This window comes from Rhipicephalus sanguineus, chromosome 9 (genome assembly GCF_013339695.2).
Source record: "Rhipicephalus sanguineus isolate Rsan-2018 chromosome 9, BIME_Rsan_1.4, whole genome shotgun sequence".
NCBI lineage: Eukaryota > Metazoa > Arthropoda > Arachnida > Ixodida > Ixodidae > Rhipicephalus > Rhipicephalus sanguineus.
In genome coordinates this window covers 3,417,644-3,444,848 of record NC_051184.2, presented here as the reverse complement: position 1 = coordinate 3,444,848, position 27,205 = coordinate 3,417,644, and the positions used below count along the sequence as shown (strand labels likewise).

Below are 27,205 nucleotides of genomic sequence, written 5' to 3'. Positions count from 1 at the left end.
CTTTCTTCTGCTTTTCAGATGTGTTGTCACAGGACATGCGACTGCTGTTTGGAGCACCTGTTCGCTGCTCATCACTTCCTGCACTCTGAATATCGTCAAGCTCTGCTTACGCGTAGCTGGCGGCATATTCAGCGACTTGCACTGAAAGCAGACACCACTTCTTGTCCGCACACAATCATGTCCGCATTCAGGGAGAATGTCCGAAGGCGTGCTGCTGCTCGGTGAAGCCCCCAGGGAAAATGCAACGCGGCTTTGTTGTCTGCGCCGCTGGAAGTTCAACGCGCCGTCTCGCTGCATCTTCTGGAAACTTCCATCAGCAGAAAAACGCTGAAAAGGAAGTTACTTCACTGTGCTTCCGGGCCATTTGAGTCCTCTTGTTCATGCCAACCCCGTATGACTTGTCTCTGCCGTTCCGTGGTACACCATGCAAAAATGCGTCGCTTGCCAGAACATTGTACCCTTCAGCAGCCGTAACTCGGTCGAACTGCTCCACAGGCTACGTATGTTACGTTTGCTGTTGTTCGGAACCGGTCTTTTCTTCACGGTAATTCTTCGGCGGTCCGAAAGTCGTAGGAAGAGCTTACTGCAAGGGCCACACGTTCAGACGCTGTCCGCTACAGCGACAGCTCGAGCGCACATTCGCTCCAAAAACTAAAATCGTGCAAATGCATGTGCGGGCAACGCCTCCTTTACCTTTTAAGTAGACAAGGCGCTGGGCAGAGCAACACTTTCGTCACATGACGTGATAAGGCTTAGCTGCTCTAGTGGTGATTTTAGAATGCTGCTTTAAATATGTCCGATGTTGTTTTCGTGGTTCGTGGCTTTTGTCAGTTGGTCTACTCCAGGAATAGTGTCGTATTGTGCCGAAAACGTGGCACTGTTTGCGATGACGGTTATGTGACCATTTAACTGAACTGCAGAATTTGGCACTGCAGATTTAAATTTCGCGCGCCGGGCACACCTTTCGATCGTGGCGTTTCTGGTGGCGTCATTGCAAAGGTGGCCACCGTTCTCCCATTATTTTCACTACTTCATTCTAGTACCCCATAGTTAGGGGTTAGGGAATAGAAACCATAGAGTATATTAATTCAATGCCAGAAACGCTTCTAGTAGACTTTAGTACCAATTATAAAAAAAAAAGCTTGGTCACAACCATCATCATCATCAATAACTAACGCTTGAGCCAAATTGAGACAATAGCCAAATCGAGCAGTCCGCATCAAAGAAAGGCGGCAAAGGCAGGCAAAGGATAGCAAAGGTAGACGTAACGCGTCCTCTTCGTCCGCTCGAAACGCTCAAAAGATAGAGGTAGATACGTAAGTACGGATAGAAATAGGTTCGAGGTGAGGTCTGCAATCGGTTAGTGTTTGTCTCTCCCCTACGTTCCCGAGTAGTGATTCATTTTGAGGTCGTCTCTTGAGAGCGCGCAAACCTTGACGCTTTGCGAAAATTGGGGCTGCTCTAAATTATTGGATTCAGGCTGGAGCACACTTGTCATTCATTCATAAATGTTCTGCATAGTTGCCTGCATGAAAACATGGCTTGAGAGCTGTGTTTAATCTTTTAAAATAATACAGCTGGCAATAAGTGCATATGTCAAAAAAACTAAACAAACAAAGCTACCTTTAGCTCCTTGCTGTAACTTTTAGCTAATTGTGTATAGATATAAAAAAAAAAGCAACTGCGAGCTACCTTTGCTCGTAGTTGTTATAGTGTTATTTTAATGGAGAAACCACCGTGAACTCGGACTACAGCGACACACAACGGCTATTTTTGTGATCGTAAGTGACGTTTAATCATGTGGCAGTGACCACATTGGCCGGGTGGTTTGATTGGCTTGACCCGACGAGTATGTCATATTCATATATCCCAAATAAACCACACTATTGTGTACTAAAAAAAAACTATATATATATATATATATATATATATATATATATATATATATATATATATATATATATATATATATATATATAACAACACTTTTTATTTCAACAAATGCACAAGAATTCTCCTTTTAAATAATGTATTTTATTGCAATGTGCTAGGCGCGCTATGCAACTGGTGGCACTAATCGCACATTTTGCGTTGGTGTTGTCTTGGTAGTCGTTGCGTATAATCTGCTGCTTGGCCTTTCACTTGGCCTTCAGCTGGTGAGGTAGGTTGATTCCAGAAGTGGTGTGATACTGGTAAAGTGGATCAATTGCATTGACTGTGATGAAATGTGTGAATCTAATGTGCGTCATAGCAGTGTACACCCTGCAGCTAAGGTTACAGGATGCAAATTTTTCTGGAAAGCTATATTCCCACTATGTCTGAGAACATATCCTTCAGTAAAATGTACCAGCCTTTAGTACTAGTTGCTAGATTAGAAGTGTCATGCACTAACAGAGCCGAAATTCACTTATGCATTGGAGCCCACGTCCCGTAAGCTTTTGCCTCGGGTGTACTGTGTGCCCTCGCGAGGATTTCGTTGTGGTTGTGATTTCAAATTGTGTGCATGGTTCCAAGTAGATACATCATTCCCAACCTAGTTGACAAGTAAAATATTCAATTTTTCAGGTCATGGCGACTGTTTACTGCCAGACAGAGGAGACGCTGCAAAGTAGCCCATTGATGTCGCTGCCTGCCGTAAGTAAAGTGCAGTGTCGAAATTTTCCATTTTGCGATTTGGTTTTTGACAGTCTCAAGCTAAATTGAAGGGCTGTTGTATTCCTCTGTTCCACGTAATCATTACTGAAGTTATGCTTGCCAAGCTTAACTTTGTAAAGTCTGAAAAGTCTGATGCAAAGATAACAGCTCACATAGGTTCTTATGACCAGTGCTTGATGCTATCGCAGGGTTTAAGTTCCTGTCCATCTCTTTATTAGCACTCTTAAGCGAGCTTAACCAGTAAGCTCGTAAAATCTTGCGCAAAGTTAACTGCACAAGGTTTCCCGCGGCCAATGCTTCAGGTCATTGAAAGATTGTTGTTGAATAAGCACAGCAAGGAATGGGCTTAGAACGCTATTGTTTCGGGTCTAGGCTTTCCTTTATTTGTCTGCATGCTTCAAAGAAAACTTGTTGGTTTCAGCATAACTGCTTAGTGGGAAGAGAAAACATTAAAAAGGGATGCCTTCTAGCACACATGTCTTAAAGGGACTGTCTACCGCACGGAAAAAATTTTCTGATTGTGGTGAAAATGAAAAGATCATTCGTTACATCGGTGGCAACGAGCATGCTCTTGTCTCATAAAAAATGAATTATATTTTTAATTTGATGTTGAAAATCGTGAAACAATGACCTCTAGCGTCACCCAACAGCGATGTGGTCAATCTACTGGTAGGACAAGAAATCCTCGCAGGTAGACTCATTTTGTTTAAAAACAAACGTATAACTTGAAATTGTATTTTACGCACTTGAGGCAGCCTTTGGTTGCGTCAGAGAGTAATTTCTTGTATTTTTTTCTCACACATTCAAAAAGGCACCCGGTGGCGCTGCTTGCGGCGCCGTCTTCAATTTCGTCTCCTTCAACTCATGCGCTATGCCATGCGGCCCTCCGCACTGGTCGTACTGTGCCACTGTATTGTTGTTAGGATGTCTCACATGTGCTGCGCTGTGAAGGCGTGCACTCATCGTCTCTTTTTGAGGAATCAGCTTGGCTTGGATTGCTGCAGCACTGCTAAAATTAACGCATAGACTGAGATTACAGCAAAAGAAGTGTTCTGTAATAGTGTAATAAGGCTTGATTTAACCGCTAGCGCACTGAAAACTACTGTTACATTCATTACATCAGTGTTCAGCAAAAAAAAAGTAATCCTACAGAAATCATATGTGCTTTCGATTTTAATTTTTTACCGGTACTACAATCGTCATCGCGTCCACCAACCAGTGTTGCGGGCATGTTTCACGCCAATGGAAGAAGACCGAACGCAGATCGAAAAATTCTGTTTTAGAAATTTCTACTCCCTTTCCAGAGAAACCGCTGCAAGGTTGGACACTTTAGACGGTACGCTTTCTATTGCGGTACAAAACAGAAAAGCGATGAAGGACGGTAGACAGTCCCTTTAACTGCTTCGCTTTGTATGCCTAATTGAAATTGGATGAAGTACACGACTCTTTTGTCATTGTGACTGTACTCTTTCTTCAAAGTAGGGGATTCAGTTTCACTTCAGATCAAAATAAAAATGAGCACTTCTTTCAGGTCGCATCGAATGTTCGCATCAAGGTGGAGCCAAGTAGCCCTGGAACAACACTGCCTCATGTAAGTGAAGTGCTGTATCGCATTGTGCAGTTTTGTATTTTCATTCTTCCAAGGTGAATTGAACCGCCATGATTACCTGCTGTTGCAAGTTAACACTATTTAAATGGTGTTCATAGCCTGGTACTGATAACAGGAAAGTTTTTGACTTAACATATAAACAGTTGCTTCTAGACTAATTCACACCAATATGCTTAACTTAAGATTTAGAAAGTATAGTACTTTTACTTGAACACATGTTCGGTTCAATGTGCTTTGGGGCTAACTCAGCTTTAAGTTTTGTTTTTCTCAGGACGTGACCTATGCTGATATGAAGGAGGAGACCATGATGCCAAATAGCCCTCCACCAATGCTGTCTCTCATAAGTGATTTGTAGTGTGGGGATATACAATTAAAACTTACAATTCTCATTATGATATGAAACTTTGAGCGCAAATAAACGACGCTGGACGCAGAAGGGCAACACACACCACAAGCGCTCACTCGATGTGTGCTTGAGCTCCAATGAGGAATGCACCGCAAACGTTCCTCGATGTATGCTTAAGCTTCACTGCGGGCCACGTGTGTTGGCAGTATTGCTCTCGCTTTGCAAAACCGATCTTGAATTTCGCGTCCGCTCATTCAAAGATTGTAAAATGGGGAATTGTATTGTCTTGTTTACGTGTGGTATTAGACAAAAGTTTACACGCACACGATGAACAATGCCTTCCGTGTGCAAATTGATCGCCTCAAGCCGGCAGGGTATCTGACGCACCTTATCACATCGGTGTGCGAAAAGCTCATGCGCATCGTTAAAGAGAGACATGGTCCCCCTTCTTCTGTCACTAATGAAAAAACAAGAAATATAGCTGTTGTACCATATATTCATAAGACGTCGCATGGCCTAAAAAATGTAGGGAAGAGGTATGGGGTAAGGGTGATTTTTTCTGCGCCTTGGAAGCTTGGGCGTATCTGCTCCATCGTGCACAGGAGGGCGCAAGGCTCTACAGCGAGAAATGGAAATTGCGGTCAAAAACATGTAAATGCTTTTGTAAGATGCTGTTTAGGTCTGGTTTATCAAATTCCTTTTTCATGTGGTCACGTGTACATTGGCCAGAACGGTTGATGTATTAACACATGCCTTCGAGAACATTAAAATAATTGAACGGCACGCCTTCTTCTCATCTCGCCTCCCATTGTCAGACATGTAAATGCAAACTTCTGTTTGAAAGCACTCTCATTTTGTTTCATCACCCGCATCAGACCATGCGAGAAATCTCGGAGGCATATTATATCAAAGATCTCCGCGATATGTGTAAGCCCACCATCTCTGTCACTGCATGACAAGAAATTCAGTTTTATTAACCAACACTGAACACGTGCCCTGGATGTATGCCTTGTAACTCTGTGTGACATACGCGATGCGCTGTTTGTACTATATATGTAGGTTCTGTCGTCTAATAAGGTTTCAGTTGCGAGTGAGCGCTTGTGGTGTCCTGCGTCGTTTATTTGCGCTCAAAGTTTCATATCATAATGCGATACCACCTAGCTCACCTAGCTATCCTGTTATAATTCTCAACAATCCAACTTCCGAGCAGTGATGAGCTCAAGTTTTAGTCTAGCATTTTTCATGTCACGCTCACACGTCACAACTTGAACGAATTTGATGCGTCACATCATATAGGCTGTGATGGCTAGTGCTCCAGGCCATTGCAGAATGTCTTACATAATTTGAGCGTGGAGTGCTCTGTCATGTTGTGTTTTGGAGGGCTTGCGGTGTGGCTCTAAGACAGCTTTTCAGTTTTGCCATTTCTGTGTAATAAAAAAAAGGTACAGAAAGGGCAATATGGTTGGCTTCCAACCTTTGTGTTGCCTGCTTCACTTCAGTATGCCTAAAGAAAATTAGATGAAGTACAGGACTCGATTGCCAGTATTTAAAGTAAAAAGTTGGGCTTGTTGGAACCTTGAACGCAACATTTTCTAGCACGAGAAAAAAAACCTGAAGATGGGGCAGAGAAGAAGAAGTGACGGGACAGCGTTCATCCTCTCCCATCATTTCTTCTTCTCTGCCCCATCCATTTTTCTCCTTACGCTGGAAAATGTCGTGTTCTTTTGCCAGTACATCTGTCTTCTTTGTTTAAAGTGAATGTTTCGATCTGAATTGGCCTCGCAAGTTTGAAAACTGACTCTCCATCCTGGCCCTGCAACAGTGTATGTCCAGCAAATCTGTGGGAAACCACCACTACAACTACTGAAGGGGTATCCTTAATGAATTTGAAAGCGTTATATGGTTCATGAAGCAAAAAATTTGGTGTTAACGTTCGATGGTATGAAAACCCATGTGACCAACTGATGATGTCATGTTTGACATCACGACATAACTTGATGACACCAAGTAGTATTCTGAGACTTTTGGCAACAATGTTGCTTTGCGTGACAAAATGTCACGTGTCCAATGACTGAAGCAACTACTTGCCTCCCTTGCCTCAACCAGTCAATGTGCACTCACTGAAAGAGATATTATGGGGATATCTCCAACTCGGAATACGGCCCTGTCATGTGAGACGTTACATCATGTCGTGAAATCGTCAGGTGGTGATGTTAAACGATGCCTCTCGGAGAAGCAGCACACTCTGCGCTTGCCGCCTCTTTCCGCCATCTTCGTGATCGGCCCACATTTCTGCGTGAGAACACCGCAGAAAATACTGACCACCTATTGAAACCAGTTGCTTGGTTGTAAAGGTAAAACACTTCTTTCAGGTCATGGAGAATGTTGACATCAAGGTGGAACCCAGCAGCCCTGTGACCGTGCTTCCTCCTGTAAGTTAAGTGCAGCGTGGAATTGCACGGTCTCGTTTTTTCTTTCGTCTGCACTAACTAAGAGACCAGTCACAGAAGAATACTGCAGTGCTCAGATTGTTGCCGTCGACATCGTCAGCCATCGCCCACATAACGCACAATGTGTTCGGACGTTGTGCAGTGCACAGCTGCTTTGAACTGTAATCTTCTTTTCACCAGCTAGTCTCGTACCCACAGAAGCTCTGTGGCTTTTGAATGTTATTCATGAGGGTACTTGTTTGGGTTAGTTAGTATCTATTCATCGCTACATTATTGCGTACTGCTTAGAAGACGACGACAGACTGCAACTGCACAAAGGCAAGCGCAAAATTTCAACTGGATTTATTGGGTGGACAAATGGTGCGTTTGTACATATGCATGTGGGATATATCTTGAGTCACTTCTTGATATTCACATCATTTTTTCACCCAATAAATCCAGTTATTTATGAAACAAATAGCACAACGCTGATCCTAAGCATAGTTACACATAAAATGCAAGCTCAAAGCAAGCTCTTCGTAGCTAACGGCTCAAAAGATAAATGAAAGTTCTTTTCAGGACGTGACCTATGATGAAATCAAGGAGGAGATTACAATGCCAAACAGTCCTGTGCCATCTCCTGTAAGTTGAGTGCATTGTGGAATTGTGCAGTTATGATTCTTTAACCCTTTGAGGGTCGATTTTTTTCGCGAAATGCGCCCCATAAATGTGTATTTTTTTTATTGGTGAATTAAATTCTTGAGACGAATCTGTTTAGGAAAAAAATTGTCTAAATATTTTTGGGTGATCGTAAAGTGACAAAAAAATCATTTGTGTTGTTACATACGCATGGCTTATTCATGAGTAGCAGCAAAATCGATTCTAAAAAAAACCTATACGACTGTTAAGGGGGGACGAGGGTCTTAAAATAGCAAAAAATCGTAAAGATTGTCAACTTTTGGAAATCACTATTTCAAGTATTTGTAGTCCAAATTATGCTTTAAAAAAATTTTATGTTATGGCAAAATGGCCTTTCTTTTTCTTACATGCTCAAAAGATTAAATTTAAAATGTTTTTAAATCTTCAAACGCGATTTTTTCAGCTTTGTTATTTTTGTGAAGTGAATCTACCTTACGGAATTTTTGAGGAGGTTTCTTTGAACATATTCAGAGATGCAACAGCTGCGCCAATTGCGCCAATTTGATACAATTCTTAATTTTTGCGCCAAGCTGAGCCAAAACCGTGAAATTTGTTAAAATTGCGCCATGCTGCGCCAAAATGCCCGACCAGCTTAAAATTTTCTCAGTTTCGCAAATTTGAGCGAGAAATGGAGGCCTCGTTGGTCATCTGCAGTGTGGTCATCGTCATCCAATACAGACGCACAGACCCTAACCCCCCCCCCCCCCCCCCCCCCCCCCCCCGCGAAAGAAAAGAAAAAAAAAGTCAGCTTCCCTGCAAGGACGAAGCAATGAATGCGATATAGCAACAAATTGTAATGTTATACGAAGTGAGGCTGGCAGCAAACTCTTTCGTAGCCGATATCGCGTAACTCTACAAAACGTTGCTGTAAGAGAATACGGCCGCTCCAGGGAAAGATGCTCTTTCTGTACAGTGTCTTCGCATTGAGAGCGCAGCACGTAGCAGGATATACAAGCCGCCCGCTGATGGCTACCGAGATGGCGCTAGCGATCGCGACCGCGCCCTTAGAATCAAAGTTCAGAGTTGCTGCTGGAGCGACACCCCCCCCCCCCCGCCTCTCTCGTGTCTTTTCATGCTCGTTCAAGACGGGCGGGGCATTTCCTCTATGCTTCGATGGCAGGCTTCCCGAGCGGAGTGGTGTTATCACATGCGCCCTCCGAGCGACGGAGATGGGCTGGCTTGTTTGATATTTGCTTCAGCCGCGTTCGTCGCCCGCACTCGCGTGCTTTTACCCGCGGTAGAACATACTATGCACAGGGATATGTTATCAATTTGGACTTTATACGGGAGATGACGGCAAAAACTCGTCAAGAGTGTCCGTATAGTTGCTATCGCAGTAGAAAAAGACTGTAGTTCTCAAATTTCCTGATGCATGTTTTATTGTGTGCAGAACGCTTTTTAAGCCACTTTTGCTGCAGTACACAGGTGTCCTGCGGAAAAGCATATTGAGATTTAGAAGGGGATAGCCGGGGGTCAGGCGCACAGCACATTTTGTTCCTTAATTACTCATTCATGCATGTGCCGTGTAATTATGATCGCTGACATCTAAAAATTATTAGCAATCATTTGGAGCTGCTGTGTATGGCGTTTCTGCAGTCTTGAGAAACAATAGACAAAAGTGTATGCCAGTTTTCTTTTTTCGCTACCCCTCTTTGCTCCCGCTTTACGAATCTCCCAAATTTCCTGGTTACCAGGTTCGCAGATCTGCACTAGCATTTCCAGTGCCTGTCGAATTATTTGACAGGTCCTGCAAATGCTAATGTGGACTTAGTCATTGTTCGCACTGTGGGGTGGCTCAACACACTGCTTTTATTGAAATAACAGTGTTCACGTGCACTGTACACGAATTAGCTGATGTTGAATGGTTTTTACATATTTTTGTTTTCTTTTCTAAAAGTAAGCCTTCTTTGTTATACTGCTCTGAATTTGGGATTTCGGGCTACAAAATTCAGGTTTTTTTCGTAACCTGCTCCAAATTTGGATTTTTGTGCTCCAAGAGCAACATTTTGCTGCTCCAAAAATTGCTCCAAATCCTATTTCGGCTGTTGCACCCCTGCATATTTAAACAAACTTGGTGTCATTTTTTTTCAGCAGCACCTGAACTACAGGCTAAAGCTTTTCTTTTTTTCTGAACATTGATGCAATTGTAATTATTTGATAAGTACCAGCTAATTACTGGAAGCTAACTTTTACCTTCCAAGTTTGAAAATTATTTCTGATCAAAGAAACAGCTGTTTTGACATCTAATTTGCTTTAGCTTGTGAGGTTGACCATTTAGAAGAACCACGTAGTCCTGAAAAGTACCTTTTGTATCCTAAGTTACCATAACGGCCCTGTAAGGAATTATCTAATTACAATGAGGAAATTTGTCATAACTTCCTTTCTAAATGAAATATTTGAAATATGTTTGCAGATTTGAAATCTCCATTCAATTATACACATGCATGCCAGTTTTCATTAAGATAGGATAATAAATAAAAAAAAATTTCGAGACCCTCATCCCCCCTTAAAAGATTATGTATTGAAATAAGCGTCTGTGTAGTTCAGGCATACAAAAATAAGTGCACGAAGTGGCATTAAGTGGAAACGGGAGGGAGAGAAGTCACTTTTGATCCAGTCAGCATTGTCTCGTCGCACACGCTTTTGAGATGTCGCTCACTCATCAACATCTTGAGTCTTAACTCGTAAGTAACTCCTCGTATGATGGGCTGACATTTGCTGAATCAGATTCTGATTCGGGAGTCGAGCGGTGGTTCGGGGGAATCGTCGCTAGACTCACTTGTGGCAGAGATACCGGCATGCACTTCCATAGCGAAAGCAAACTGCGCAGGTGAGCACACTGAAGAAAACTGTGTACTTGTGCGCACATCCGGAAAGTGAACACAAGTCCGAAACCTATAATAATCCTTGTCTTATCGCCAACGAGGCGGAAGCAGTTTTTGTGAGTCCCCGAAACAGGAAACGCACCCACAGCGGCATTGTTCGTGTCAGTCAGCGCCTGCATGGAAACAGTGGGATCGCGTACCGGGGAACAATAAATGAGAGAGCAGCAAATTGGTCACCTTTTGAAAGATTCTTAACCGGAAAGCCATCAGTGTTGCGGGCGCAACAAGTGGGAACCGGCCAAAGAATGAAACCGAAACTATCCGGCGCACCGCTGTAGTAACGCATAAAAAAAGGTGGACACATCGGTGCAAGGAAAAAATTCCACATATTCACACAGTGTTACAACACATGCCAAGCAAGAGAAATGATAGAAAAAAGCCCTGCGTTTTAAACATACAGGTAATGACGCACATGTACGTCTTTGACCCTGAAAGGGTTAAAATGCTACCTAGCCTACGGAGAAATGTAAGCGCTTGTTTTAGGTTAGCACTATGCGAGTCATTGTCACATATAATTCCTTAGAGGTTTTGATAATTCCGACACAAAGGTCACACCACATGTCTTCTCGTAGCCGGTGATTTGCAGAATGCTTGTCAGACACTGTGCAAGGGGTGTGCCAAGGAAGCGTTGGTTTAGGAGTCTAAGCTTTTCTATTTTGTCTGTGTTCTTCACTGAAAGCATGTTTGTTCCGAAATACTAGCTGCTTAGCAGAATAAGGTAACAGCATAACATGACAACACTTATCACTAACTTTATAAGTGGCTCATGCACATATCTTGAAGTTAAGTATCGTCAAGTTGCTGTACCATAAGTACAGAGCTTGCGACGTGTTCTTTAAGCCCACTGAAATATCTCGTGGACTGAAGTATGTGTACCATTTAATCGTCTCCTGCTTGGGCAACCCTGTCTTTTTGTAACCTTCTTATTGGCTAGCATCGATTTATACTTTATTAAAACAGCAGCCCACATGACGTGACCAGAATAAGAAAGCTTAAGTTTCTATGCCTTTTCTACGAAATGGCATTAGGTTTTATTCTGACGTGATTGAAAGATGTTTTGCTTGACAATCTATGGAATTTTCAAGACTCTACCCTCATTACCAGAGCTCGAAAGACCCAAGCTTCTTTCTTTCGTAGTTCATCAACATGCACAATTCTCATTCATACATCAGTGCATCACCGCACAAAACTTCAAGTACCGCATCAATGAGACATGTTTTAGTTTTCAGGCTACCATTCTTGTCCTACATAACTTTTGAAAGTTCATGCATTGCTTTATTTGTTAATATTGTTTGCTAAATTTGCTTAGTAGACCTGCCATATTTGCCTATTTTGTTACATTGCTGTCTATCACAATTGCCTCTTCTTCACCTGTTGTCATAGCTTTAGTCTTACAGTAAAAGCTCGTTAATTCGGATTTCACGGGACCAGAAAAAATGTCTGAATTCACCGAATGCCAAATTATCGAAAGCATCGAGAAAACAATAAACAACTGGCTATTGCATCAATGCACTTTTATTTTCTTGAATGAATATGTAAATCCAGTACCTATTTTGCATTAGTGCAGCGTAAATGCCATAATTTTTGTCATTCGCGACTTTGTTCACAATGTGACCACGGCTAAAGACCCCCGGTTGAAGCTCTTCATCTTCGACAGCTTCCATCACGCTTGAGTTTTGTGTCATTGCGCATGCATTGCTTGAAGTCAAAACGAAGCTAGTGAGCGCCGTATTTGCTATGGACGAAACTGGGGTCGCTTAACACACGATCATAGTGTCCATGCAGTTCTGAAGGCTTGTGTGCGGCATGCGCCCAGGGTCGAAGCGAAACTGCTGAGCACTGCATCTGCCGCTGAATAAACGTGGCTTGCTAATGCACAATCATAGATGGCGACTACACAGTTCTGAAGGCACGCGACAAAAATGAAACTACTGCTTGTCGCAGTTTTGACCCCGGTCGCTATTGGTGCGATCATAGATAGCACCCACGCAGTTCATGTGCGCCGAGTAAAATTGAAAGCGAAACAAGTTTGCCGTAGCCGCTGAAGCTTTGGTCGCCATCAACGCGATTGTGGCAAGATTGTGTATGGCGACCAAGTCTTTCTGAAGGCCTGCGGCCATTTTGGCTGTTCGCAAACACTGTTTTCGCTCCTTTGCGGCGCTTCATGCTAAGCGCGCTCCGAAAATCATCTGAATTAACCGGGTTGCGGCCAGATATGAGCAAATTAACGAGAGTTTGATGTCATTAAACGACACATATGCTGGCCGGGACTTAAGAAGACGTCCGAATTATTCGATTTTCCGAATTAACGGGGGTTGAATTAACGAGCTTTTACTGTATTTATGTACCGGTGTACCAACGTTGGGTAATGTATGGGGCTTTCTTCTCAGTACATCTGTGTATGGTTCAAAGTAAATGTTTTATTACTAGCATAGCTCAAGAAGTGTATGAAATAAATGCTTCTTTCAGGTCATGGACACTGTTGATATCAAGGTGGAACCAACCAGCCCTATGGCCATGCTTGCTACTGTGAGTGAAGTGACTTTGTAATTGTGGAAGTTTGGGTTTTCATTCTTCTGACCAATGTTAGAGGGCGGCAACGAGCACCTCTGTTAAGGATGCTGGTATTGAGAGCCGCTTTTAAATGATCTCGCTGTTCGTGCATAGGCCATCATCAGTGAAATTTTTCTTCAGGTGAATTCGTTGAGTAAGTATAGCACATACTTTTTAAGCTATCTTTGCATAACTGCAGCCTGGTACAGTCTCTTTATTTGTGGTCTTTAAACAGCATGTAAGTTGACAGAGACATGAACCTGTTTGTTGTCGCTATGACAGACTTGCAGGCACATTGCCTCCGTGATCTTTCAGCTCCCCCTTATTTTAAAATTACTAACGATGTGAGTGGGACCGTTAATCAATCAGGTTGGTTGCGTGTGTAATGTCGCTTGCAGATGCAATGTGCCATGGGCATGGGTGGCTGAAAACTCTGTAAGTAGCAGCTCTGCAATCTGCAGTGATGCATATATTTAAAACGTAATAACTGACACATTTCACTCAGGGCCACAAAATTGGCCTGCTAGTGCATCGAGGACTTGCGGAGCTGACTCATTGTATTTGTATGGAATTGTCAAGACTGTTTAGGAGAGGCAAGAGGGGCCCACTCAAAGCCAGGCATGACCAATCTATCAAGCCAGCAGGACATTCAACATGGTAGCCTCGATTCTCAGGTAGCTTGTGTTGAAATGAGTTACTACGTCCGGGAGTTAAACTTTAGGGCTTAACTTTATCCGGTAAGCCAGTCACAAGGATGCATTAACTCTGTGACAGCTTTGATAGTGCGTTTTAAATTTCCATAATGCCCATCTAGTTCTGATTTTTGAACCTGAAAAGTGTGTCGATGACTTTCGGAAGTCCTGCTGTCACTATCTGTGCCTTTGACCCCAGGCTTGTCGCAATCTGCAGATGCATTCTTGTTCATAAATTGTGCGCTTTGCTTTGTAGGGACACCTCGACATGGATGACGAAAAACCATCCAATTTAGAAGCCCTGCAGCCGTGCATCATAGGCATAAACCAATTGTCGAGCTGCTCTGAAGCTTCAAGAGACATGGCCACCACAGATAGCAACCCAGGGTAAGCGATATCCATTCACTGCACTGAAATGTAAGCATCTTTCAAGCAGTGCATTTCCTTTGAAGCAAGCCTTTTATGTACTGTTTGCAGTTTGTGCTTGATAGCGATGAGAACATACAGTTCACTAGTGGTAACTCAAGCTTTTAGCTCGAATGCCGAGAGCACCACAGAAGGTGCTGCTCGCCACCTTGCTTCGTTCTTTGTCAATGATTGCTCTGAATCACTCACCCGATCACTCTGTGTTAGCAGCAGCATCACCACTGAAATCTCCACAAAGTGCGGGTGCTCTGTGCAGCCAGTGACTCATCTCTGACATAAACATTTTCTATTGATTGCACTTCAGTGTGCACACTTGATGATACAAGAATACTGATGATTAGTACAGGGAGCATGCACTTGTTTATACATATAATAGTGATGTTGAGTTTGGTGTGAATCTCATTAACTTTTTCACAGTAGCAGGACCGTAGTGTCATTGGCATATTATCATCGGATAGTTGCTTAAAGGGGAACTCCGGTGCAGTTTTCACCGTAGTGGTATACTGCCATTTTCAAATGGCATTGACAGTCCTGTAACACCTAGGGTGGTTCGTTTTCCTGGGTAGCTCATCAATAATTTTAAATTCCAAATCAGTTCTGCGGAATCCCGCAAGGTGGCGGAAGGGTTAAGAAAGGGAAATTGACAACCACCCGTTTGTAGCACGAAGCCACAAGGAAATCCATACGGATTTCTCAGAAAGAAAGCTTCTTAGTTGCCGAAAAAATTTTAATGAGAGGAAATGACTTGTTAAAACTGAAAACAGGTAGCTGCTTCGTGCAAGGTCTCCGATGACGTCGTGAAATACCCTGCCAGGCTGTAAACGTAGCACACGTGATTCTAGTGCCCGTAAAGACAATCTGGAGATGTCATCTGACGTGGCATCGAGCTGTGCCAGCCTTTCTGGACTTTCCAGCGACGACTTCAGCGACGACTTCAGCTACGATGTGAGCGTGGAAGGATCGCCGTTTGATTTCGACCCGCCATCGCGTGAACCAACTGACTTGTGCCGCACCGAACGCATCGAGCAGTGGCAAAATGAAGGGTGAGCATTGGTCATCACATTTTTACTTCACAGCACAGTTACGTGAGTGAGTGTTGTCACATCAACCCACACAGGTGTTCTTGTGGTGAATGCCTACCAGCCCGCAGCGACGAGATGCTGTGCTGCCGGAGCATCCCCGTCGTCGCGGCAATGCTCGGGGGAACCACTTGCATTTGCGAGCACCGAGTGTTCCCGCTGCTCTGTTTAGATGGCGACCTACTGGAGGTCAGCAGGCGGCAGCTGAATTTTTATAACCCTACTTACCTGGAAGGTGCCGATCGCAACAGGTTGGTGCAGCGTCTTATTTGCTTGTTTGCTGGTTACTTATGTACTTGAGCAACCAACTCTTGATGTGCGGCGCGCGGAGCTGGTGAGAAAATATTGGTATCTTGCGCGGTGTTGCGGAGTCAATGCGCCCCAGACATAAAGCTTCTGTGTGATCTCTGTCAAACACACGTTTCCGCGAATCCTTCGGTCATGTTGTGGTAGCCACACTGCTCAGAGGAGTCGAGTCCATCACGGCGAACTTAAATTTTTAGTCATGTATTTCTCGCCTTTTGTTCACGTGGACATGCTTTTTGCAGCTCAAACAGGCTTCTCCACGCGTTTCTGCGGTATAAAAGATTGATTTAGTTTAGTTTATTTATTTTCACCTAGCATGTTTACATACATGTTTGAGGCATATGGGGGTAAAAGCTGCTAGAAAGCAGTTTGACAGAGCTCTAATATTCTTTGTGTACATGGCAATGCAGGGCAGAAAACAAAGTACAACACGTAATTACAGTGTTATCAGGACAAGCAGTGATAAGCTGTGGTGACAAAGTAATAACAATATGAGGCATTTGTGTTTGGTGAATTTTTAGCTGTTAAACAAAAAAAGGCACTCTTTCAAACAGTATTACATTGCATCGTAAAAAATAGTTCTCGTATATTTTAGTAGAAAAAGAAGAGGTGGTTCTATTTTGCTGCGTGATTTAAAACTTATTTAAAGGGGCCCTGCAACACTTTTTCAGCGTGGTCAGAAAATGCTGCTGATCGGTAGTCGAGGCTCCCGAGAACACGCGAGCTGAACATTATAGTGCAGCACGTGGCCTGGAATTTACAATAAATTCTCAAAGTCAGCTGTAAATCACCTTCTCTTCTTACACCGAATGATGCTATTTACTCAAAATCACTGCATCATTCACTCAATTCCACGCCGTTGGCTGATTTTAGCATGGTGGGCTCGGTAGTTACTGCGGCCACCACAGGAAGCCGCCACGTGCCCGCGCGCGATCGCACTGAAAATAGGGAGCGCGTTCGAAGAAAAAAAGAATAGAAAAGTGCTCAAGGTCACGAGGCACGCGTGACGTACCTGCTTCCCCTGTGCCATCCCTCTCTGTTTAGCTTCCAGTGCTTTCGTTGGGACAAGAGAAGAGAGAAAGCAATTACAGTGTGCGACAAATCTTTGTAAGTCCGCTCGTACTAGACGGATTCTAAAAATTTTTGTGGCGGTCGATTTGTGAGGCAATAAGCTCTTTTAGTGAAGCTATTCCATTGTTAATTGGAAAAGTGTTGCAGGGCCCCTTTAAAGTATACGATAACTACGTATAACTACGTGTTTGAAGTCCATAATTTGTGCGTGGGTGGGAAACGCACCAGTGTTCATGGCATCGTGTCGGGTCAATTGCAGTTATTTCATTAAGTTTGTGATGTCCGTGAGCAACATTAAAGAGGTCATGAACCACTTTTCCAAGTAAGGATCTAATGACCTCAGTATCAGAGTTTACTGCCTCTTGAATTGATTGCCGCAAAAATTTTTCGAATCCGTCAAGAATGAGCGGAGTTACGGGTTGGTGCACGCTCTTAGCGCTTTCTCTCTTTTCTCGTGCCGACAAACGCACTGGAAGTTACACGGGGAGGGATGGCACGGGGGAAAGAAGTTACGTCAGCGCGCGTCATGAAACGCGATCGCTCTCGCGCACGCGTCATGAAACGTAATCGCTCTCGCGCACGCGTCATGAAATGCGTGCGCGAGTGCAGCTACCCTGTACTGAGGAGTGCGCGGCGCCGGCAAGTGGCGGCACCCCGTGGCAAGAAGCGCATCTGATTCGAACTCCGCTCTAGATTTATGTCAGCTGTCGGCCAATGAGGATGCTATGTCTTTTGCCAATGAGGATGCTATGTCTTTTGCGACGCGGCGATGCAGATCGCGACGTCAATCAGCAGACGCCCCGCCCACCGACGAGAGTGAGAACCGGCCTCTGTTTGAAAAGAGGGCGCCTGAGAAAACAGCAACTTCGCGTTCCGCTTGTAGCCTTTACGCGGCGCGCACGACTGCAATATTTGGCTGAGCAGTTCATAGCCGTGTCAGCTTTCCGCAGGATATGTTTTTTCAACAAGCCCAAGGGGTGCTTCATGACCCCTTTAATGTTTTAAAGCTATGCTAACTGTCATGTATTTTTGTTTATTGTAAAGTGATGTGACAAGCACTAAATTTTGCAAGGAAGAGATTGCCCTAAATATCTATATCTTGACATGAAAAAAATGGAATAAATGGGTGGCATGGGCTTGGTTTCTGTAGCTTACATTTCATGTGTGATATATCTGCTTTGCCCCACGCTGCCTCAGTGCACTGAGGTACACTGCATATAGGTTGTTCGTCTGGTGGACCTGGAGCAGCCTGGGGCGAGAGAATCGTCAGCCATTGCCTGGATGTGTCCTTCGGCGCATCAGGAATGCGTTTCCTTCTGCTACTTACAAGGTGTTTTCTTGGGTATAGGTAAGTAACTTTACTATGGTTAAGTGAGGGAGTCAAACAGGCTGCTAAGAGCACATGGTGTACAGTTAAATCTAGATACACTCAAACCTCATTATAACGAAGTTACATATTGCACAAAAGTAACTTCGTTATATCCGAAAATTCGTTATAAACGCATATTCCTAACACTGTATGTATTGCAAGGCTATTTTTCACTTACTTCGTTATAACCGATATTTCGTTATATCCGTGTTCGTTATATCGAGGTTTCAGTGTATAACGAAGTCGGTAAAGCCGGAAATTTACTTTGTATATAGAAACCTTGTTACATTGAAAGTTGACCTCTTAAGCTATGTGTGGTCACGAAAGGCTTCTTACATGGGAAGTGCCAGAAGAATATTTGAATAATATCGCAGTGCAAAAAACTCATTTCAGTCACACGAGAAAATGAATTTTCTTCAACCTGAGATCCGGGGACGCGGCTTGATGTTGCGCTGACGAAGAAGTCCTCTTCAGAGCGGCCAAACGTCGCGCTTGAACTCGAAAGAAATGCAGGGACAGTGCACTGTGGTAATAGAGGACAAGCGTTTCCGAAGACCGCGTGCAATTCAACCATATGGCCGCAGACCGCAGCAAAAGTTTCAATTTATCGCCTCAGTCTTTCTCTGAGGTGGCATTGAAACTTCGTTGTATTGAAATCATGGATAGCACGCTTCGTTATATGGAGGTTCAAAATGCATGGTGTTGTAAGGACATGAAGTTGTGAAAAAGTAAAGTACTTTGCTATGTGGAGAATTTCGTTGTATTGAAATTTGTTTATATGAAGGTTTAACTGTAAATTGTGGCTAGCTGATGTACGTTGAGGTGCAAAGGTGCCAAGGACTGAAGCGTCTAGAAAGCTGAAACTCCACGGTCCATTAGAAAAGCACCTGTATGTCTGCTTAGACACCACTGTCCTACAGGAAATATGTCACTTGTCCCAAGTATGACTTTGTGTAGATGCTTGTAATAACACGTTGCTTTCCACCCCACATAACAAGAAAGTAAGACATCGTGCTAGGCATGAGCATTAGAACATGAAGTTGTACAGGTTGCTTCAATGTGCTTATGTATAAAAAAATGGAATGGGAGGTGCTTCAGCACGCCGTAACCTTGAAAGGGATTTCACTGCACATGACCAAAATAATGAACAGAAACGTGGCAGAAATATGTAGAGCTTAGTAGCATCGAAGAAACACCTTGGTTGTGTGTTTTTAATCTGTGTCTTGATATGTTATGCAAGTGTATCAAGCTGTGAATTAATGTGTAGCAGAACAATGCAGACATAACTTTTTATTTGAATGCAAGAAGTCTTATCGGACTCTATTTTAAACGAGTCACGGAACAATTTGTGATGGCGTGTTGTAACTGTGTTTATTTTGTGCATGCCCCATGGTCCCCGTAAACTTGCAAGATGGCTGATGTATTCTTGTAAAAACCCTCTATCTTCTCCCTGAAAGAAAAAAAAAACACGAAATGACATGCTGGTAGAGGAAATTAAGCATGAACAATGCCTACTATAGTGGAAGACACGTTTGCAACCAAATGAATTCAAACTTGCTACAGCTCATGCAGTGTAGCTGTAATGGGAAATTGACGCACATATCTGAGATATAAGTGAGTGTTGTATCAGATACAATTATTTGGCTAGTATCTTGTATCTGTATGAATACTTACCATCTCTGCGTCTTCTATGTGTATTATGATGCAATTGCAAAGTATCTTTGCCCAGCCATGTGAAGTGGGAACACTGGTATTATAGTTCCATGTGCATCTCGAGCCAAGGCAAACATTTGGCAGCCCTGATTTTTTTTTACTGGCTTGGCAATTCTATTGCATTCCAGCAGGACTGTAGTCAGGAAACTTAAGTCGACACCCCTCTTTTGTTGGTTTTGGGCCGTGCTTGGCAAATAAGGCGTCGTGATGGGGAGACACAGAAGCTTGTTCATCTAAAGAGAAAGATGGCCACTTCTCAATTCAATCCATCACATTGTCGATGAGGACAGGCGCAAGTTTCAATTTTCGTTAGTGATATGTATATTACATTTGGATGTCCCATAGTTGCGAAAACTGACGGGGGACTTCCTAGTACTAAAACCCGTGTATATTAAGTGTCGAGTTCAGAATGAGAAAAAAAAAAAGAATACATTCATTAAAATGTTACAGAAAAGCTAGAGAAAACGCAAGAGTAAAAAATGAGACAAAAAAAAAAGACATGGTACGTATATAAACATACGATTATACAATAGTTATAGTGTAAGCTGAAAAAAATGCTAGTTAAAATGTTTAACAGAACTGCAAATTGGGCTAGGTGGTGAGAATTCATTGTGGGCGAAGCGCAAGAAACGTAGATGGAAAAGAGGAGAGCAACACAAGACAGGCGCTACACTTCAACTGTTCATGACACAGCCATCATGAATTTAAAGAAACAAAATGGATACAATAAAATCGAAGGACAAATGTAATGTACAAAACAATTGCAGCTATCAAACAAAAGCAAAATGAATGCGTGTAGAAACAATAAATAACATCATATATACAGCATCATATATATGTATGTAACCCTTAAACCAAAATATCACCATCGCATTTAAAGGGGCCCTGCGACACTTTTTCAGCATGGTCAGAAAACGCTGCCGATCAGTAGTTGAGGCTTCTGAGAACACGCGAGCCAAACATTATGGCACAGCACGTGGTCTGGAATTTACAATTAATTCTCAAAGTCCGCTAGAAATCGTTCCTTCTTCCTTCTATCAATGATGCCATGTACGCAAACGACCGTGCCATACACCCAAATTCACGGCCATTGGCTGATTTCAACATTTTTATCGTGGCCGCCGCGAGAGGCCACCACGTGCCCGCGCGTACGCTCGTGATCACGCTAAAAATAAGCTGCGTGTTCGAAGGAACAAAAAGAAAATACAGTAAAACCTCGTTAATTCAAAGTCACTGGGACTGTGAAAAACTTTCGAAAAGCGGGTTTTCGAATTAACGAAACATACAAAAAGCGGGATGCAAGGAACTTTGAATTACTGAAAGTAATCAGAGGTGGTCGTTTGGCCTTCTAGTTTGTGTCTCCAAGGGTTGTTTTCCAGCAATACCTGGTCCCATTTTTGCCGCGAACTCGGGAAAACGGCAGGCCTCGCTGCTATCAGCGCAAAAAAAAAAAAAAAAGGGTCTCGTGGTCAGCTGAAATGTGTGCCTGCGGAAACGAAGGCGTGCTTCACTGCAGCACAGTGGTGACACGCGGGCAGCATGTCACCGGCTCCTCGCAGCCTCAGCGCGTCATGAGGCGACCATTCGCCCATTCTTTCTGGTAAAATAAAGAATATGATAATGGCCAGTGTGACGGAATCCGCAATGTGTTCTGGCTGGAAAACATGGTTATTGAAGTTTTCGCCGAGTTTTCGAAGTAGGCGTTACAGGCAAGAACTCCGCCAGCAGTGCAAGTGTGGAAATTGCCGAAGCAACCGCCATTCGGAGGTTCGCATACATCATGAATTCCGTCAGACCATCCTTTATTATCTTTTCTTTTCCCAAAAAGAATGGGTGAATCATGACGCGCTGACGTTGCGAGAAGCATGCGACATGCTGCCCGCGTGTCACCGCTGTGTTGCAGTGAAGCACGTCTTCTTTTCCGCAGGCGCACGTTTTTAGCTGACCACGAGGCCGTGTTTTTTTTTTGCGCTAGCAGCAGCGAGGCTGGGTTGCTTCAACTGTCACTCATTAATATCGCTACACTGCATTGCCCTGTGGCTCCTAAGGGCTGTCGCTTCCGCGGATTTGCGGCGAAATAGGGATCGGGAATTGGCACATGGCGCCCAAAGTTTTCGAATTAACCGGGCTGGCGCTGACTGCCGCTTCAAATTATCCACTCAGATTTACATTGCAAAATACGGGACCACAGAAACCCTTCAAATTATGCGGGATTTCGAAATAACCGAGTTCGAATTAACGAGGTTTTACTGTATGCGCAAGGTCATGACGTGCACGTGACGTTACTTCTTTTCCTCGTGCCATCCCTCCCTGCTTAGCTTCCAGCCCGCTCGTCGGGAGGAGAGAAGAGAGCAGCGTGTGACAAATCTTTAACTCCGCTCGTACTTGACGAATTCTGAAAACTTTTGTGGCGTTCGATTCGTGAGGCCATAAACTCCTTTAATGAAGCCATTTAGTGGCTACTTAAAGAACTGTTGCAGGGCCCCTTTAACAAAACAAACTTTACCATGTCACTCAGAGTGATTGTCACCTTACAATTTATGTTGTGAAACTTTGATCACCCCCTTTTTTGATGATGACGTCATACAATCTGAACATGAGTGATTTTGGCAGCTACACTGCTCATAGTGAAGCTCTGACTGCAATCCATTGACCTGTTTGTCTTTCTTTTCAGCTTCTCATCTCATGCATATAAGCAAGACGTCCTACAGAAGATGAAAACAAGGCCATTGAACATCCGTGTCATGGTGTACATAGCTTTCAACAATGTATGTGGCAAACATGCAGTTTGCAGAAAGAGAAATTTAGTGATGGCCAAATGACAGCAAAATGGATCTCTATCATTGCATGTACATATGTCATTAACTTCCGACATTGAAAGTTAGGCACTATGGCAATACTGCAACTTCTAACATTATTAATGAGAACTAACAGACAGCACTGCCAAGGAAAGTATACGGGGTGTTATTTGTAGTAATTAGAATATAAATGTGAAGAAAGTAAAGTGGACGAAAAGATAACCTGCCGCCGGCAGGGACCGAACCTGCGACCTTCGAATAACGCGTCCGATGCTCTACCACTGAGCTACGGCGACGGTCATCTCCCCGTCCACTTTATAGGGTATATATGTGGATTGAAACTTAGGAGTGTCAGTCAGCGCCAGTCGCAGCCATGGCGGCGAGTGTGGAACACTTTTTTTTTGCCTGTTTGGCGTCACGTAGCACGTGATCTATTTACGAGCAGGCAGCTGACCAATAATCCCTTGCATACTACCTGAAGGCATCATGTCTGCCAGAACGAGACCCTCGCTATGAATGAAGGAAAGAAGTTTACTCTTAAGGGCTCGTTTTTCTTTGTTAGACACAATATTAATGAGAACTAACAGACAGCAATGCCAAGGAAAGTATACGGGGTGTTATTTGTAGTAATTAGAATATAAATGTGAAGAAAGTAAAGTGGACGAAAAGATAACCTGCCGTCCCTGCCGGCGGCAGGTTATCTTTTCGTCCACTTTACTTTCTTCACATTTATATTCTAATTACTACAAATAACACCCCGTATACTTTCCTTGGCATTGCTGTCTGTTAGTTCTCATTAATATTGTGTCTAACAAAGAAAAACGAGCCCTTAAGAGTAAACTTCTAACATTGTCGCATACGAGTGCATTTCTTGCAGCTACATTCCAAAAAATATTTTCAGTAATTTTGCAACTTGCCATAACTTGACTTCTCTTTCAGTGGCACAATGGTCCACTCCTTTTCACGCTGAGAAAATTTCTGCGAGATTCCTTGAACCCCGTTCACATCTGTCATTGTAGTCCTGCTACTGTACTCATTAAAGTGAACAGCTGCATTTTGTGTTCTGCAATAAACGAAGTACCATAACTCATGAATCTTGTGGACTGATGTGTATTCACCAACGCAGTACAAGCAGAGAATAAGCACAAGCAGTTAAAGGAACTGTCTACCGTCCTTTATCGCTTTTCTGTTTTGTACCATAATAGAAAGCATACTGCCTGAAGTGTCCAACCTTGCAGCGGTTTCTCTGGAAAGTGAATAGAAATTTTTAAAACAGAATTTTTCGATCTGCGTTTGGTCTTCTTCCATTGGCGTGAAACATGCCCACAACACTGGTTGGTGGACGCAATGACGATTGTAGTGCCGGTAAAAAATTAAAACTGAAAGCACATGTGATTTCTGTAGGATTAATTTTTTTTGCTGAACACTAATGTAATGAATGTAACAGTAGTTTTCAGCGCGCTAGCGGTTAAATCAAGCCTTATTACACTATTACAGAACACTTCTTTTGCTGTAATCTCAGTCTATGCGTTTATTTTAGCACTGCTGCCACAATCCAAGCCAAGCTGATTCCTCAAAAAGAGACTATAGATGCACACCTTCACAGCGCAGCACTTGTAAGACATCCAAACAACAATACAGCGGCACAGTACGAAAAGTGTGGAAGGCCGCATGGCATAGCGCATGAGTTGAAGCCGACGAAATCGAAGGCAAGCAGTGCCACCGTGTGCCTTTTTGGGTGCGTGAGAAAAAAAAGCAAAAAATTACTCTCTGACGCAACCGAAAGCTGCCTCAACTGCGTAAAATACAATTTCAAGTTATACATGTGAGTTTTTAAGCAAAATGAGTCTACCTGCGAGGATTTCTTGTCCTACCAGTAGATTGACCACATCGCTGTTGGGTGACGCTAGCGGTCATTTTTTTCACAATTTTCAACATCAAATTAAAAATATAATTTTTTTTTTATGGGGCAAAAGCATGCTCGCTGCCGCCGATGTGATGAACGAGCTTCTCATTTTCACCACAATCAGAAAATTTTTTCCGAGCGGTAGACAGTCCCTTTAAAGTTTGGTCTGATTTTTACCTTTGAGATTAACTTTTGGAATACCAAGCATTTGTATCTTTCACTCGGCAGTAAAGCACAAAATGCTATGCGGAATTCATGCAATATATTTATAGATAATGTGGGCGAAGACCGCCTTTCAAAATATGTGAGCACGATATTGCAGCATTGTCAAGTTGAAATGTACTGACGTTTTTGCTGCTACACAGAAAGCGAAATCTCTATGCACAGCTTATGTTTAAAGGTTACTTGCGCTGAAATTGCTTTGTTGTGCAGCAATGAGCGTGTCGGTGCTTTTTGTGCAAGTGGTATGGTTATGACAACTTACTTGAAATTGTGCAGCAGAGCCAAAGAAAGCCATCCCTCGGCATGTTTCGGGGTTGGTTGTCGGTGTTAAGACTTCAACATACTAAAAGCTGAGCTCCACAGGACTGTTACAGAGCACTGCACGGGCCCGGGCCAACACGAAAGCCCGAGCCAGGCCTGCGGGCCGGGCCGTCCGAAGCGTTTCTCGGTGGGCCCGGGCTGGGCTCGGGCTTGAAAGTGCGGGCCTGGGCCAGGCCCGGGCTTGAGGCAGCGGGCCGGGCCGGACTCGGGCCCGCTCATTAAAAGGCCTAAATCGGGCCTTCGAGCACACGCGAACGTTATGCATTGCATGGTCTAAGGCATTCTGTGCCAAGCTGAAGTGACTGTGCAAAGAGCTGGCTCTTAGTAAAGCTTAGCAAAGAAAAATAGAAAAAGAGTTGAAGTTCTATGTTTTTTTCACCACTATATATATATATATATATTCATATGCTAGATGACCTGATAGGACAAAATTGTACGATCAAAGCAAATACGTGTGCACCAGCGTAAAAATAACAGCACTAACGATGGGCCAGATCACGGTTGTTCCCATAGGAGGAATAAAGCTTTCGGTCTTTTATTTGAGATTGACACATACAGTACATTTCATTTATATTCCTTGGTATTACGTGCCGAAAGCACGATATGATTACGAGGCACGCCATAGTGGGGATCGGATTAATTTCGACCACTTGAAGTTCTTTAACGTGCACCTAAAGATAAGTACACGGGTGTTTTTGCATTTCGCCCCCATCAAAATGCGGCCGCCGTGGCCGCGGGAATCGCACCTGCGTCCTAGGACTTAACAGCGAAACATCTTAACCGCTGAATTACCACCGCAGGCAAAGCAACATTTCGATGCATGTACACACTGGATTTTCCGTCCGATCGCCCGCTAAAAAGCGCAAGGCATCATTAATAATCATCATCAACAACTAATATCCTCTAGCGGGCCCGGGCCGGGCCTCGTCATGAACATGCGCCCCCTGGATAAGTTAGTAATGAATGCTCGGGCCTGGGCAGGGCCCAGGCTTGGAACCACGGGTTCGGGCCGGGCTCGGGCTGGGTTCAGTCATGTACACCCAGGCCCGGGCCCGGCCCGGGCTTGGAACCGCGGGCCAGGGCTGGGCTTCGGCTTCATAAAGCGGGCTCGTGCCGAAAAACCAGGCCCGTGCAGTGCTCTAGTCTGTTACACTGGAGAAAAATCATTTTTTATTGGAATGCAAGAAAGTTTATTAGACTCGCTTTTAAACGAGCCATAAAACAATTAGGGATAGCATGTTGTACCTATGCTGTTTTGATGTATGGCCAATGGGCTCCGTAGACTTGCAACATTGCTGCTGTACTTTTGTTAAACCCCTCTCCATCGTCCCCCTCAAAATGTGCTTTGGGCATACCAGAAAACACGGGCATCTTTTGTCAGTTTGTAAGCCTATGTCATGTAGACACAATGAAAATGACCATTATTAAGTTCGGTTACCTTTCCTGCGTGCCATCAGAAGTGAATTTGCTGCTTTTTGGAGCATAATGTATCATGACACCATGAAAGGCTTCAAGGCCAGAAGTCCGCACTGTTGGGGATGCATTTGGCAGGTGTTGTAGGAAGAACAGGGCTGCAAGAATTGACGTGATCCTAAAAACAGCAAGAGTACTTGAATTATTTATTTGTGCATATTGCAACAACAGAAGGGTTACCGCAGTCGGACTTTCACAGAAACTGGGACAATATTAAGACTAATCATTTGAAGTTTGTCATTCAATAGATCAAAAACATTACCCACAGTACCTACAGCTTCTGGTGCTGGTGGCCTATGCAGAAAAGAAGGAAAGCAAAAAGTCGGCTTTTCATTTTATGCAGTTTCAACAAACCAGCTGCTGGTAACTGTTACAACTGAATAAAGCAAGTTGCACCTTTTTCCCTAGAGGTGAACAAGAGCATCTCCATTCACTTTGAAACTTATTAGGCAAGCCCTGCAGAAAGGCTAAAACACGTTCTTGGGCTAGTTGGTGCATGGTCTGACAAAAACTCGGAGGCACAAAGAAATGAGGACAAATCTTGTCATTTCTTGTCCTTGTTTCTTTGTGCCTCCAAATTTTGTCAGACCTGCAAAAAGGTATTGTGAGCTTACTCAGTATCGCCGTTGTGATCGTCCAGTTCATCGCACATG

General features: G+C 43.6%; 1 protein-coding gene and 1 long non-coding RNA gene across 2 annotated transcripts; one reads left to right on the top strand and one right to left on the bottom strand.

Annotated features, from left to right (window-relative positions):
- Window positions 1-1,219: 1,219 nt before the first annotated feature.
- On the top strand, window positions 1,220-22,742 carry LOC119404461 (uncharacterized). Its single transcript, XM_049418874.1, has 11 exons — window positions 1,220-1,258; window positions 2,566-2,634; window positions 4,187-4,246; window positions 6,983-7,042; window positions 7,619-7,681; window positions 13,093-13,152; window positions 14,125-14,255; window positions 15,137-15,337; window positions 15,412-15,624; window positions 17,948-18,098; window positions 22,507-22,742. The coding sequence occupies exons 2-10, from the start codon at window positions 2,569-2,571 to the stop codon at window positions 18,096-18,098; spliced, it is 1,005 nt and encodes a 334-aa protein (XP_049274831.1). The 5' UTR covers window positions 1,220-1,258; window positions 2,566-2,568; the 3' UTR covers window positions 22,507-22,742.
- Window positions 22,743-23,563: 821 nt separating this feature from the next.
- On the bottom strand, window positions 23,564-27,205 carry LOC119404462 (uncharacterized). The gene is made up of 3 exons (XR_007417417.1): window positions 27,167-27,205; window positions 26,518-26,670; window positions 23,564-23,693 (listed from the first exon to the last, which is right to left on the bottom strand). It is a non-coding gene; the product is annotated as an uncharacterized LOC119404462 (long non-coding RNA).

Excerpts from the sequence above, each read along its gene's own strand:
- LOC119404461 (XM_049418874.1), top strand. The coding sequence starts at position 2,569 with ATGGCGACTGTTTACTGCCAGACAGAGGAGACGCTGCAAAGTAGCCCA. Across the intron at positions 2,635-4,186 it reads CATTGATGTCGCTGCCTGCC|GTCGCATCGAATGTTCGCAT; the intron begins GTAAGTAAAGTG and ends CACTTCTTTCAG. Across the intron at positions 15,338-15,411 it reads GAGCAGTGGCAAAATGAAGG|GTGTTCTTGTGGTGAATGCC; the intron begins GTGAGCATTGGT and ends CAACCCACACAG.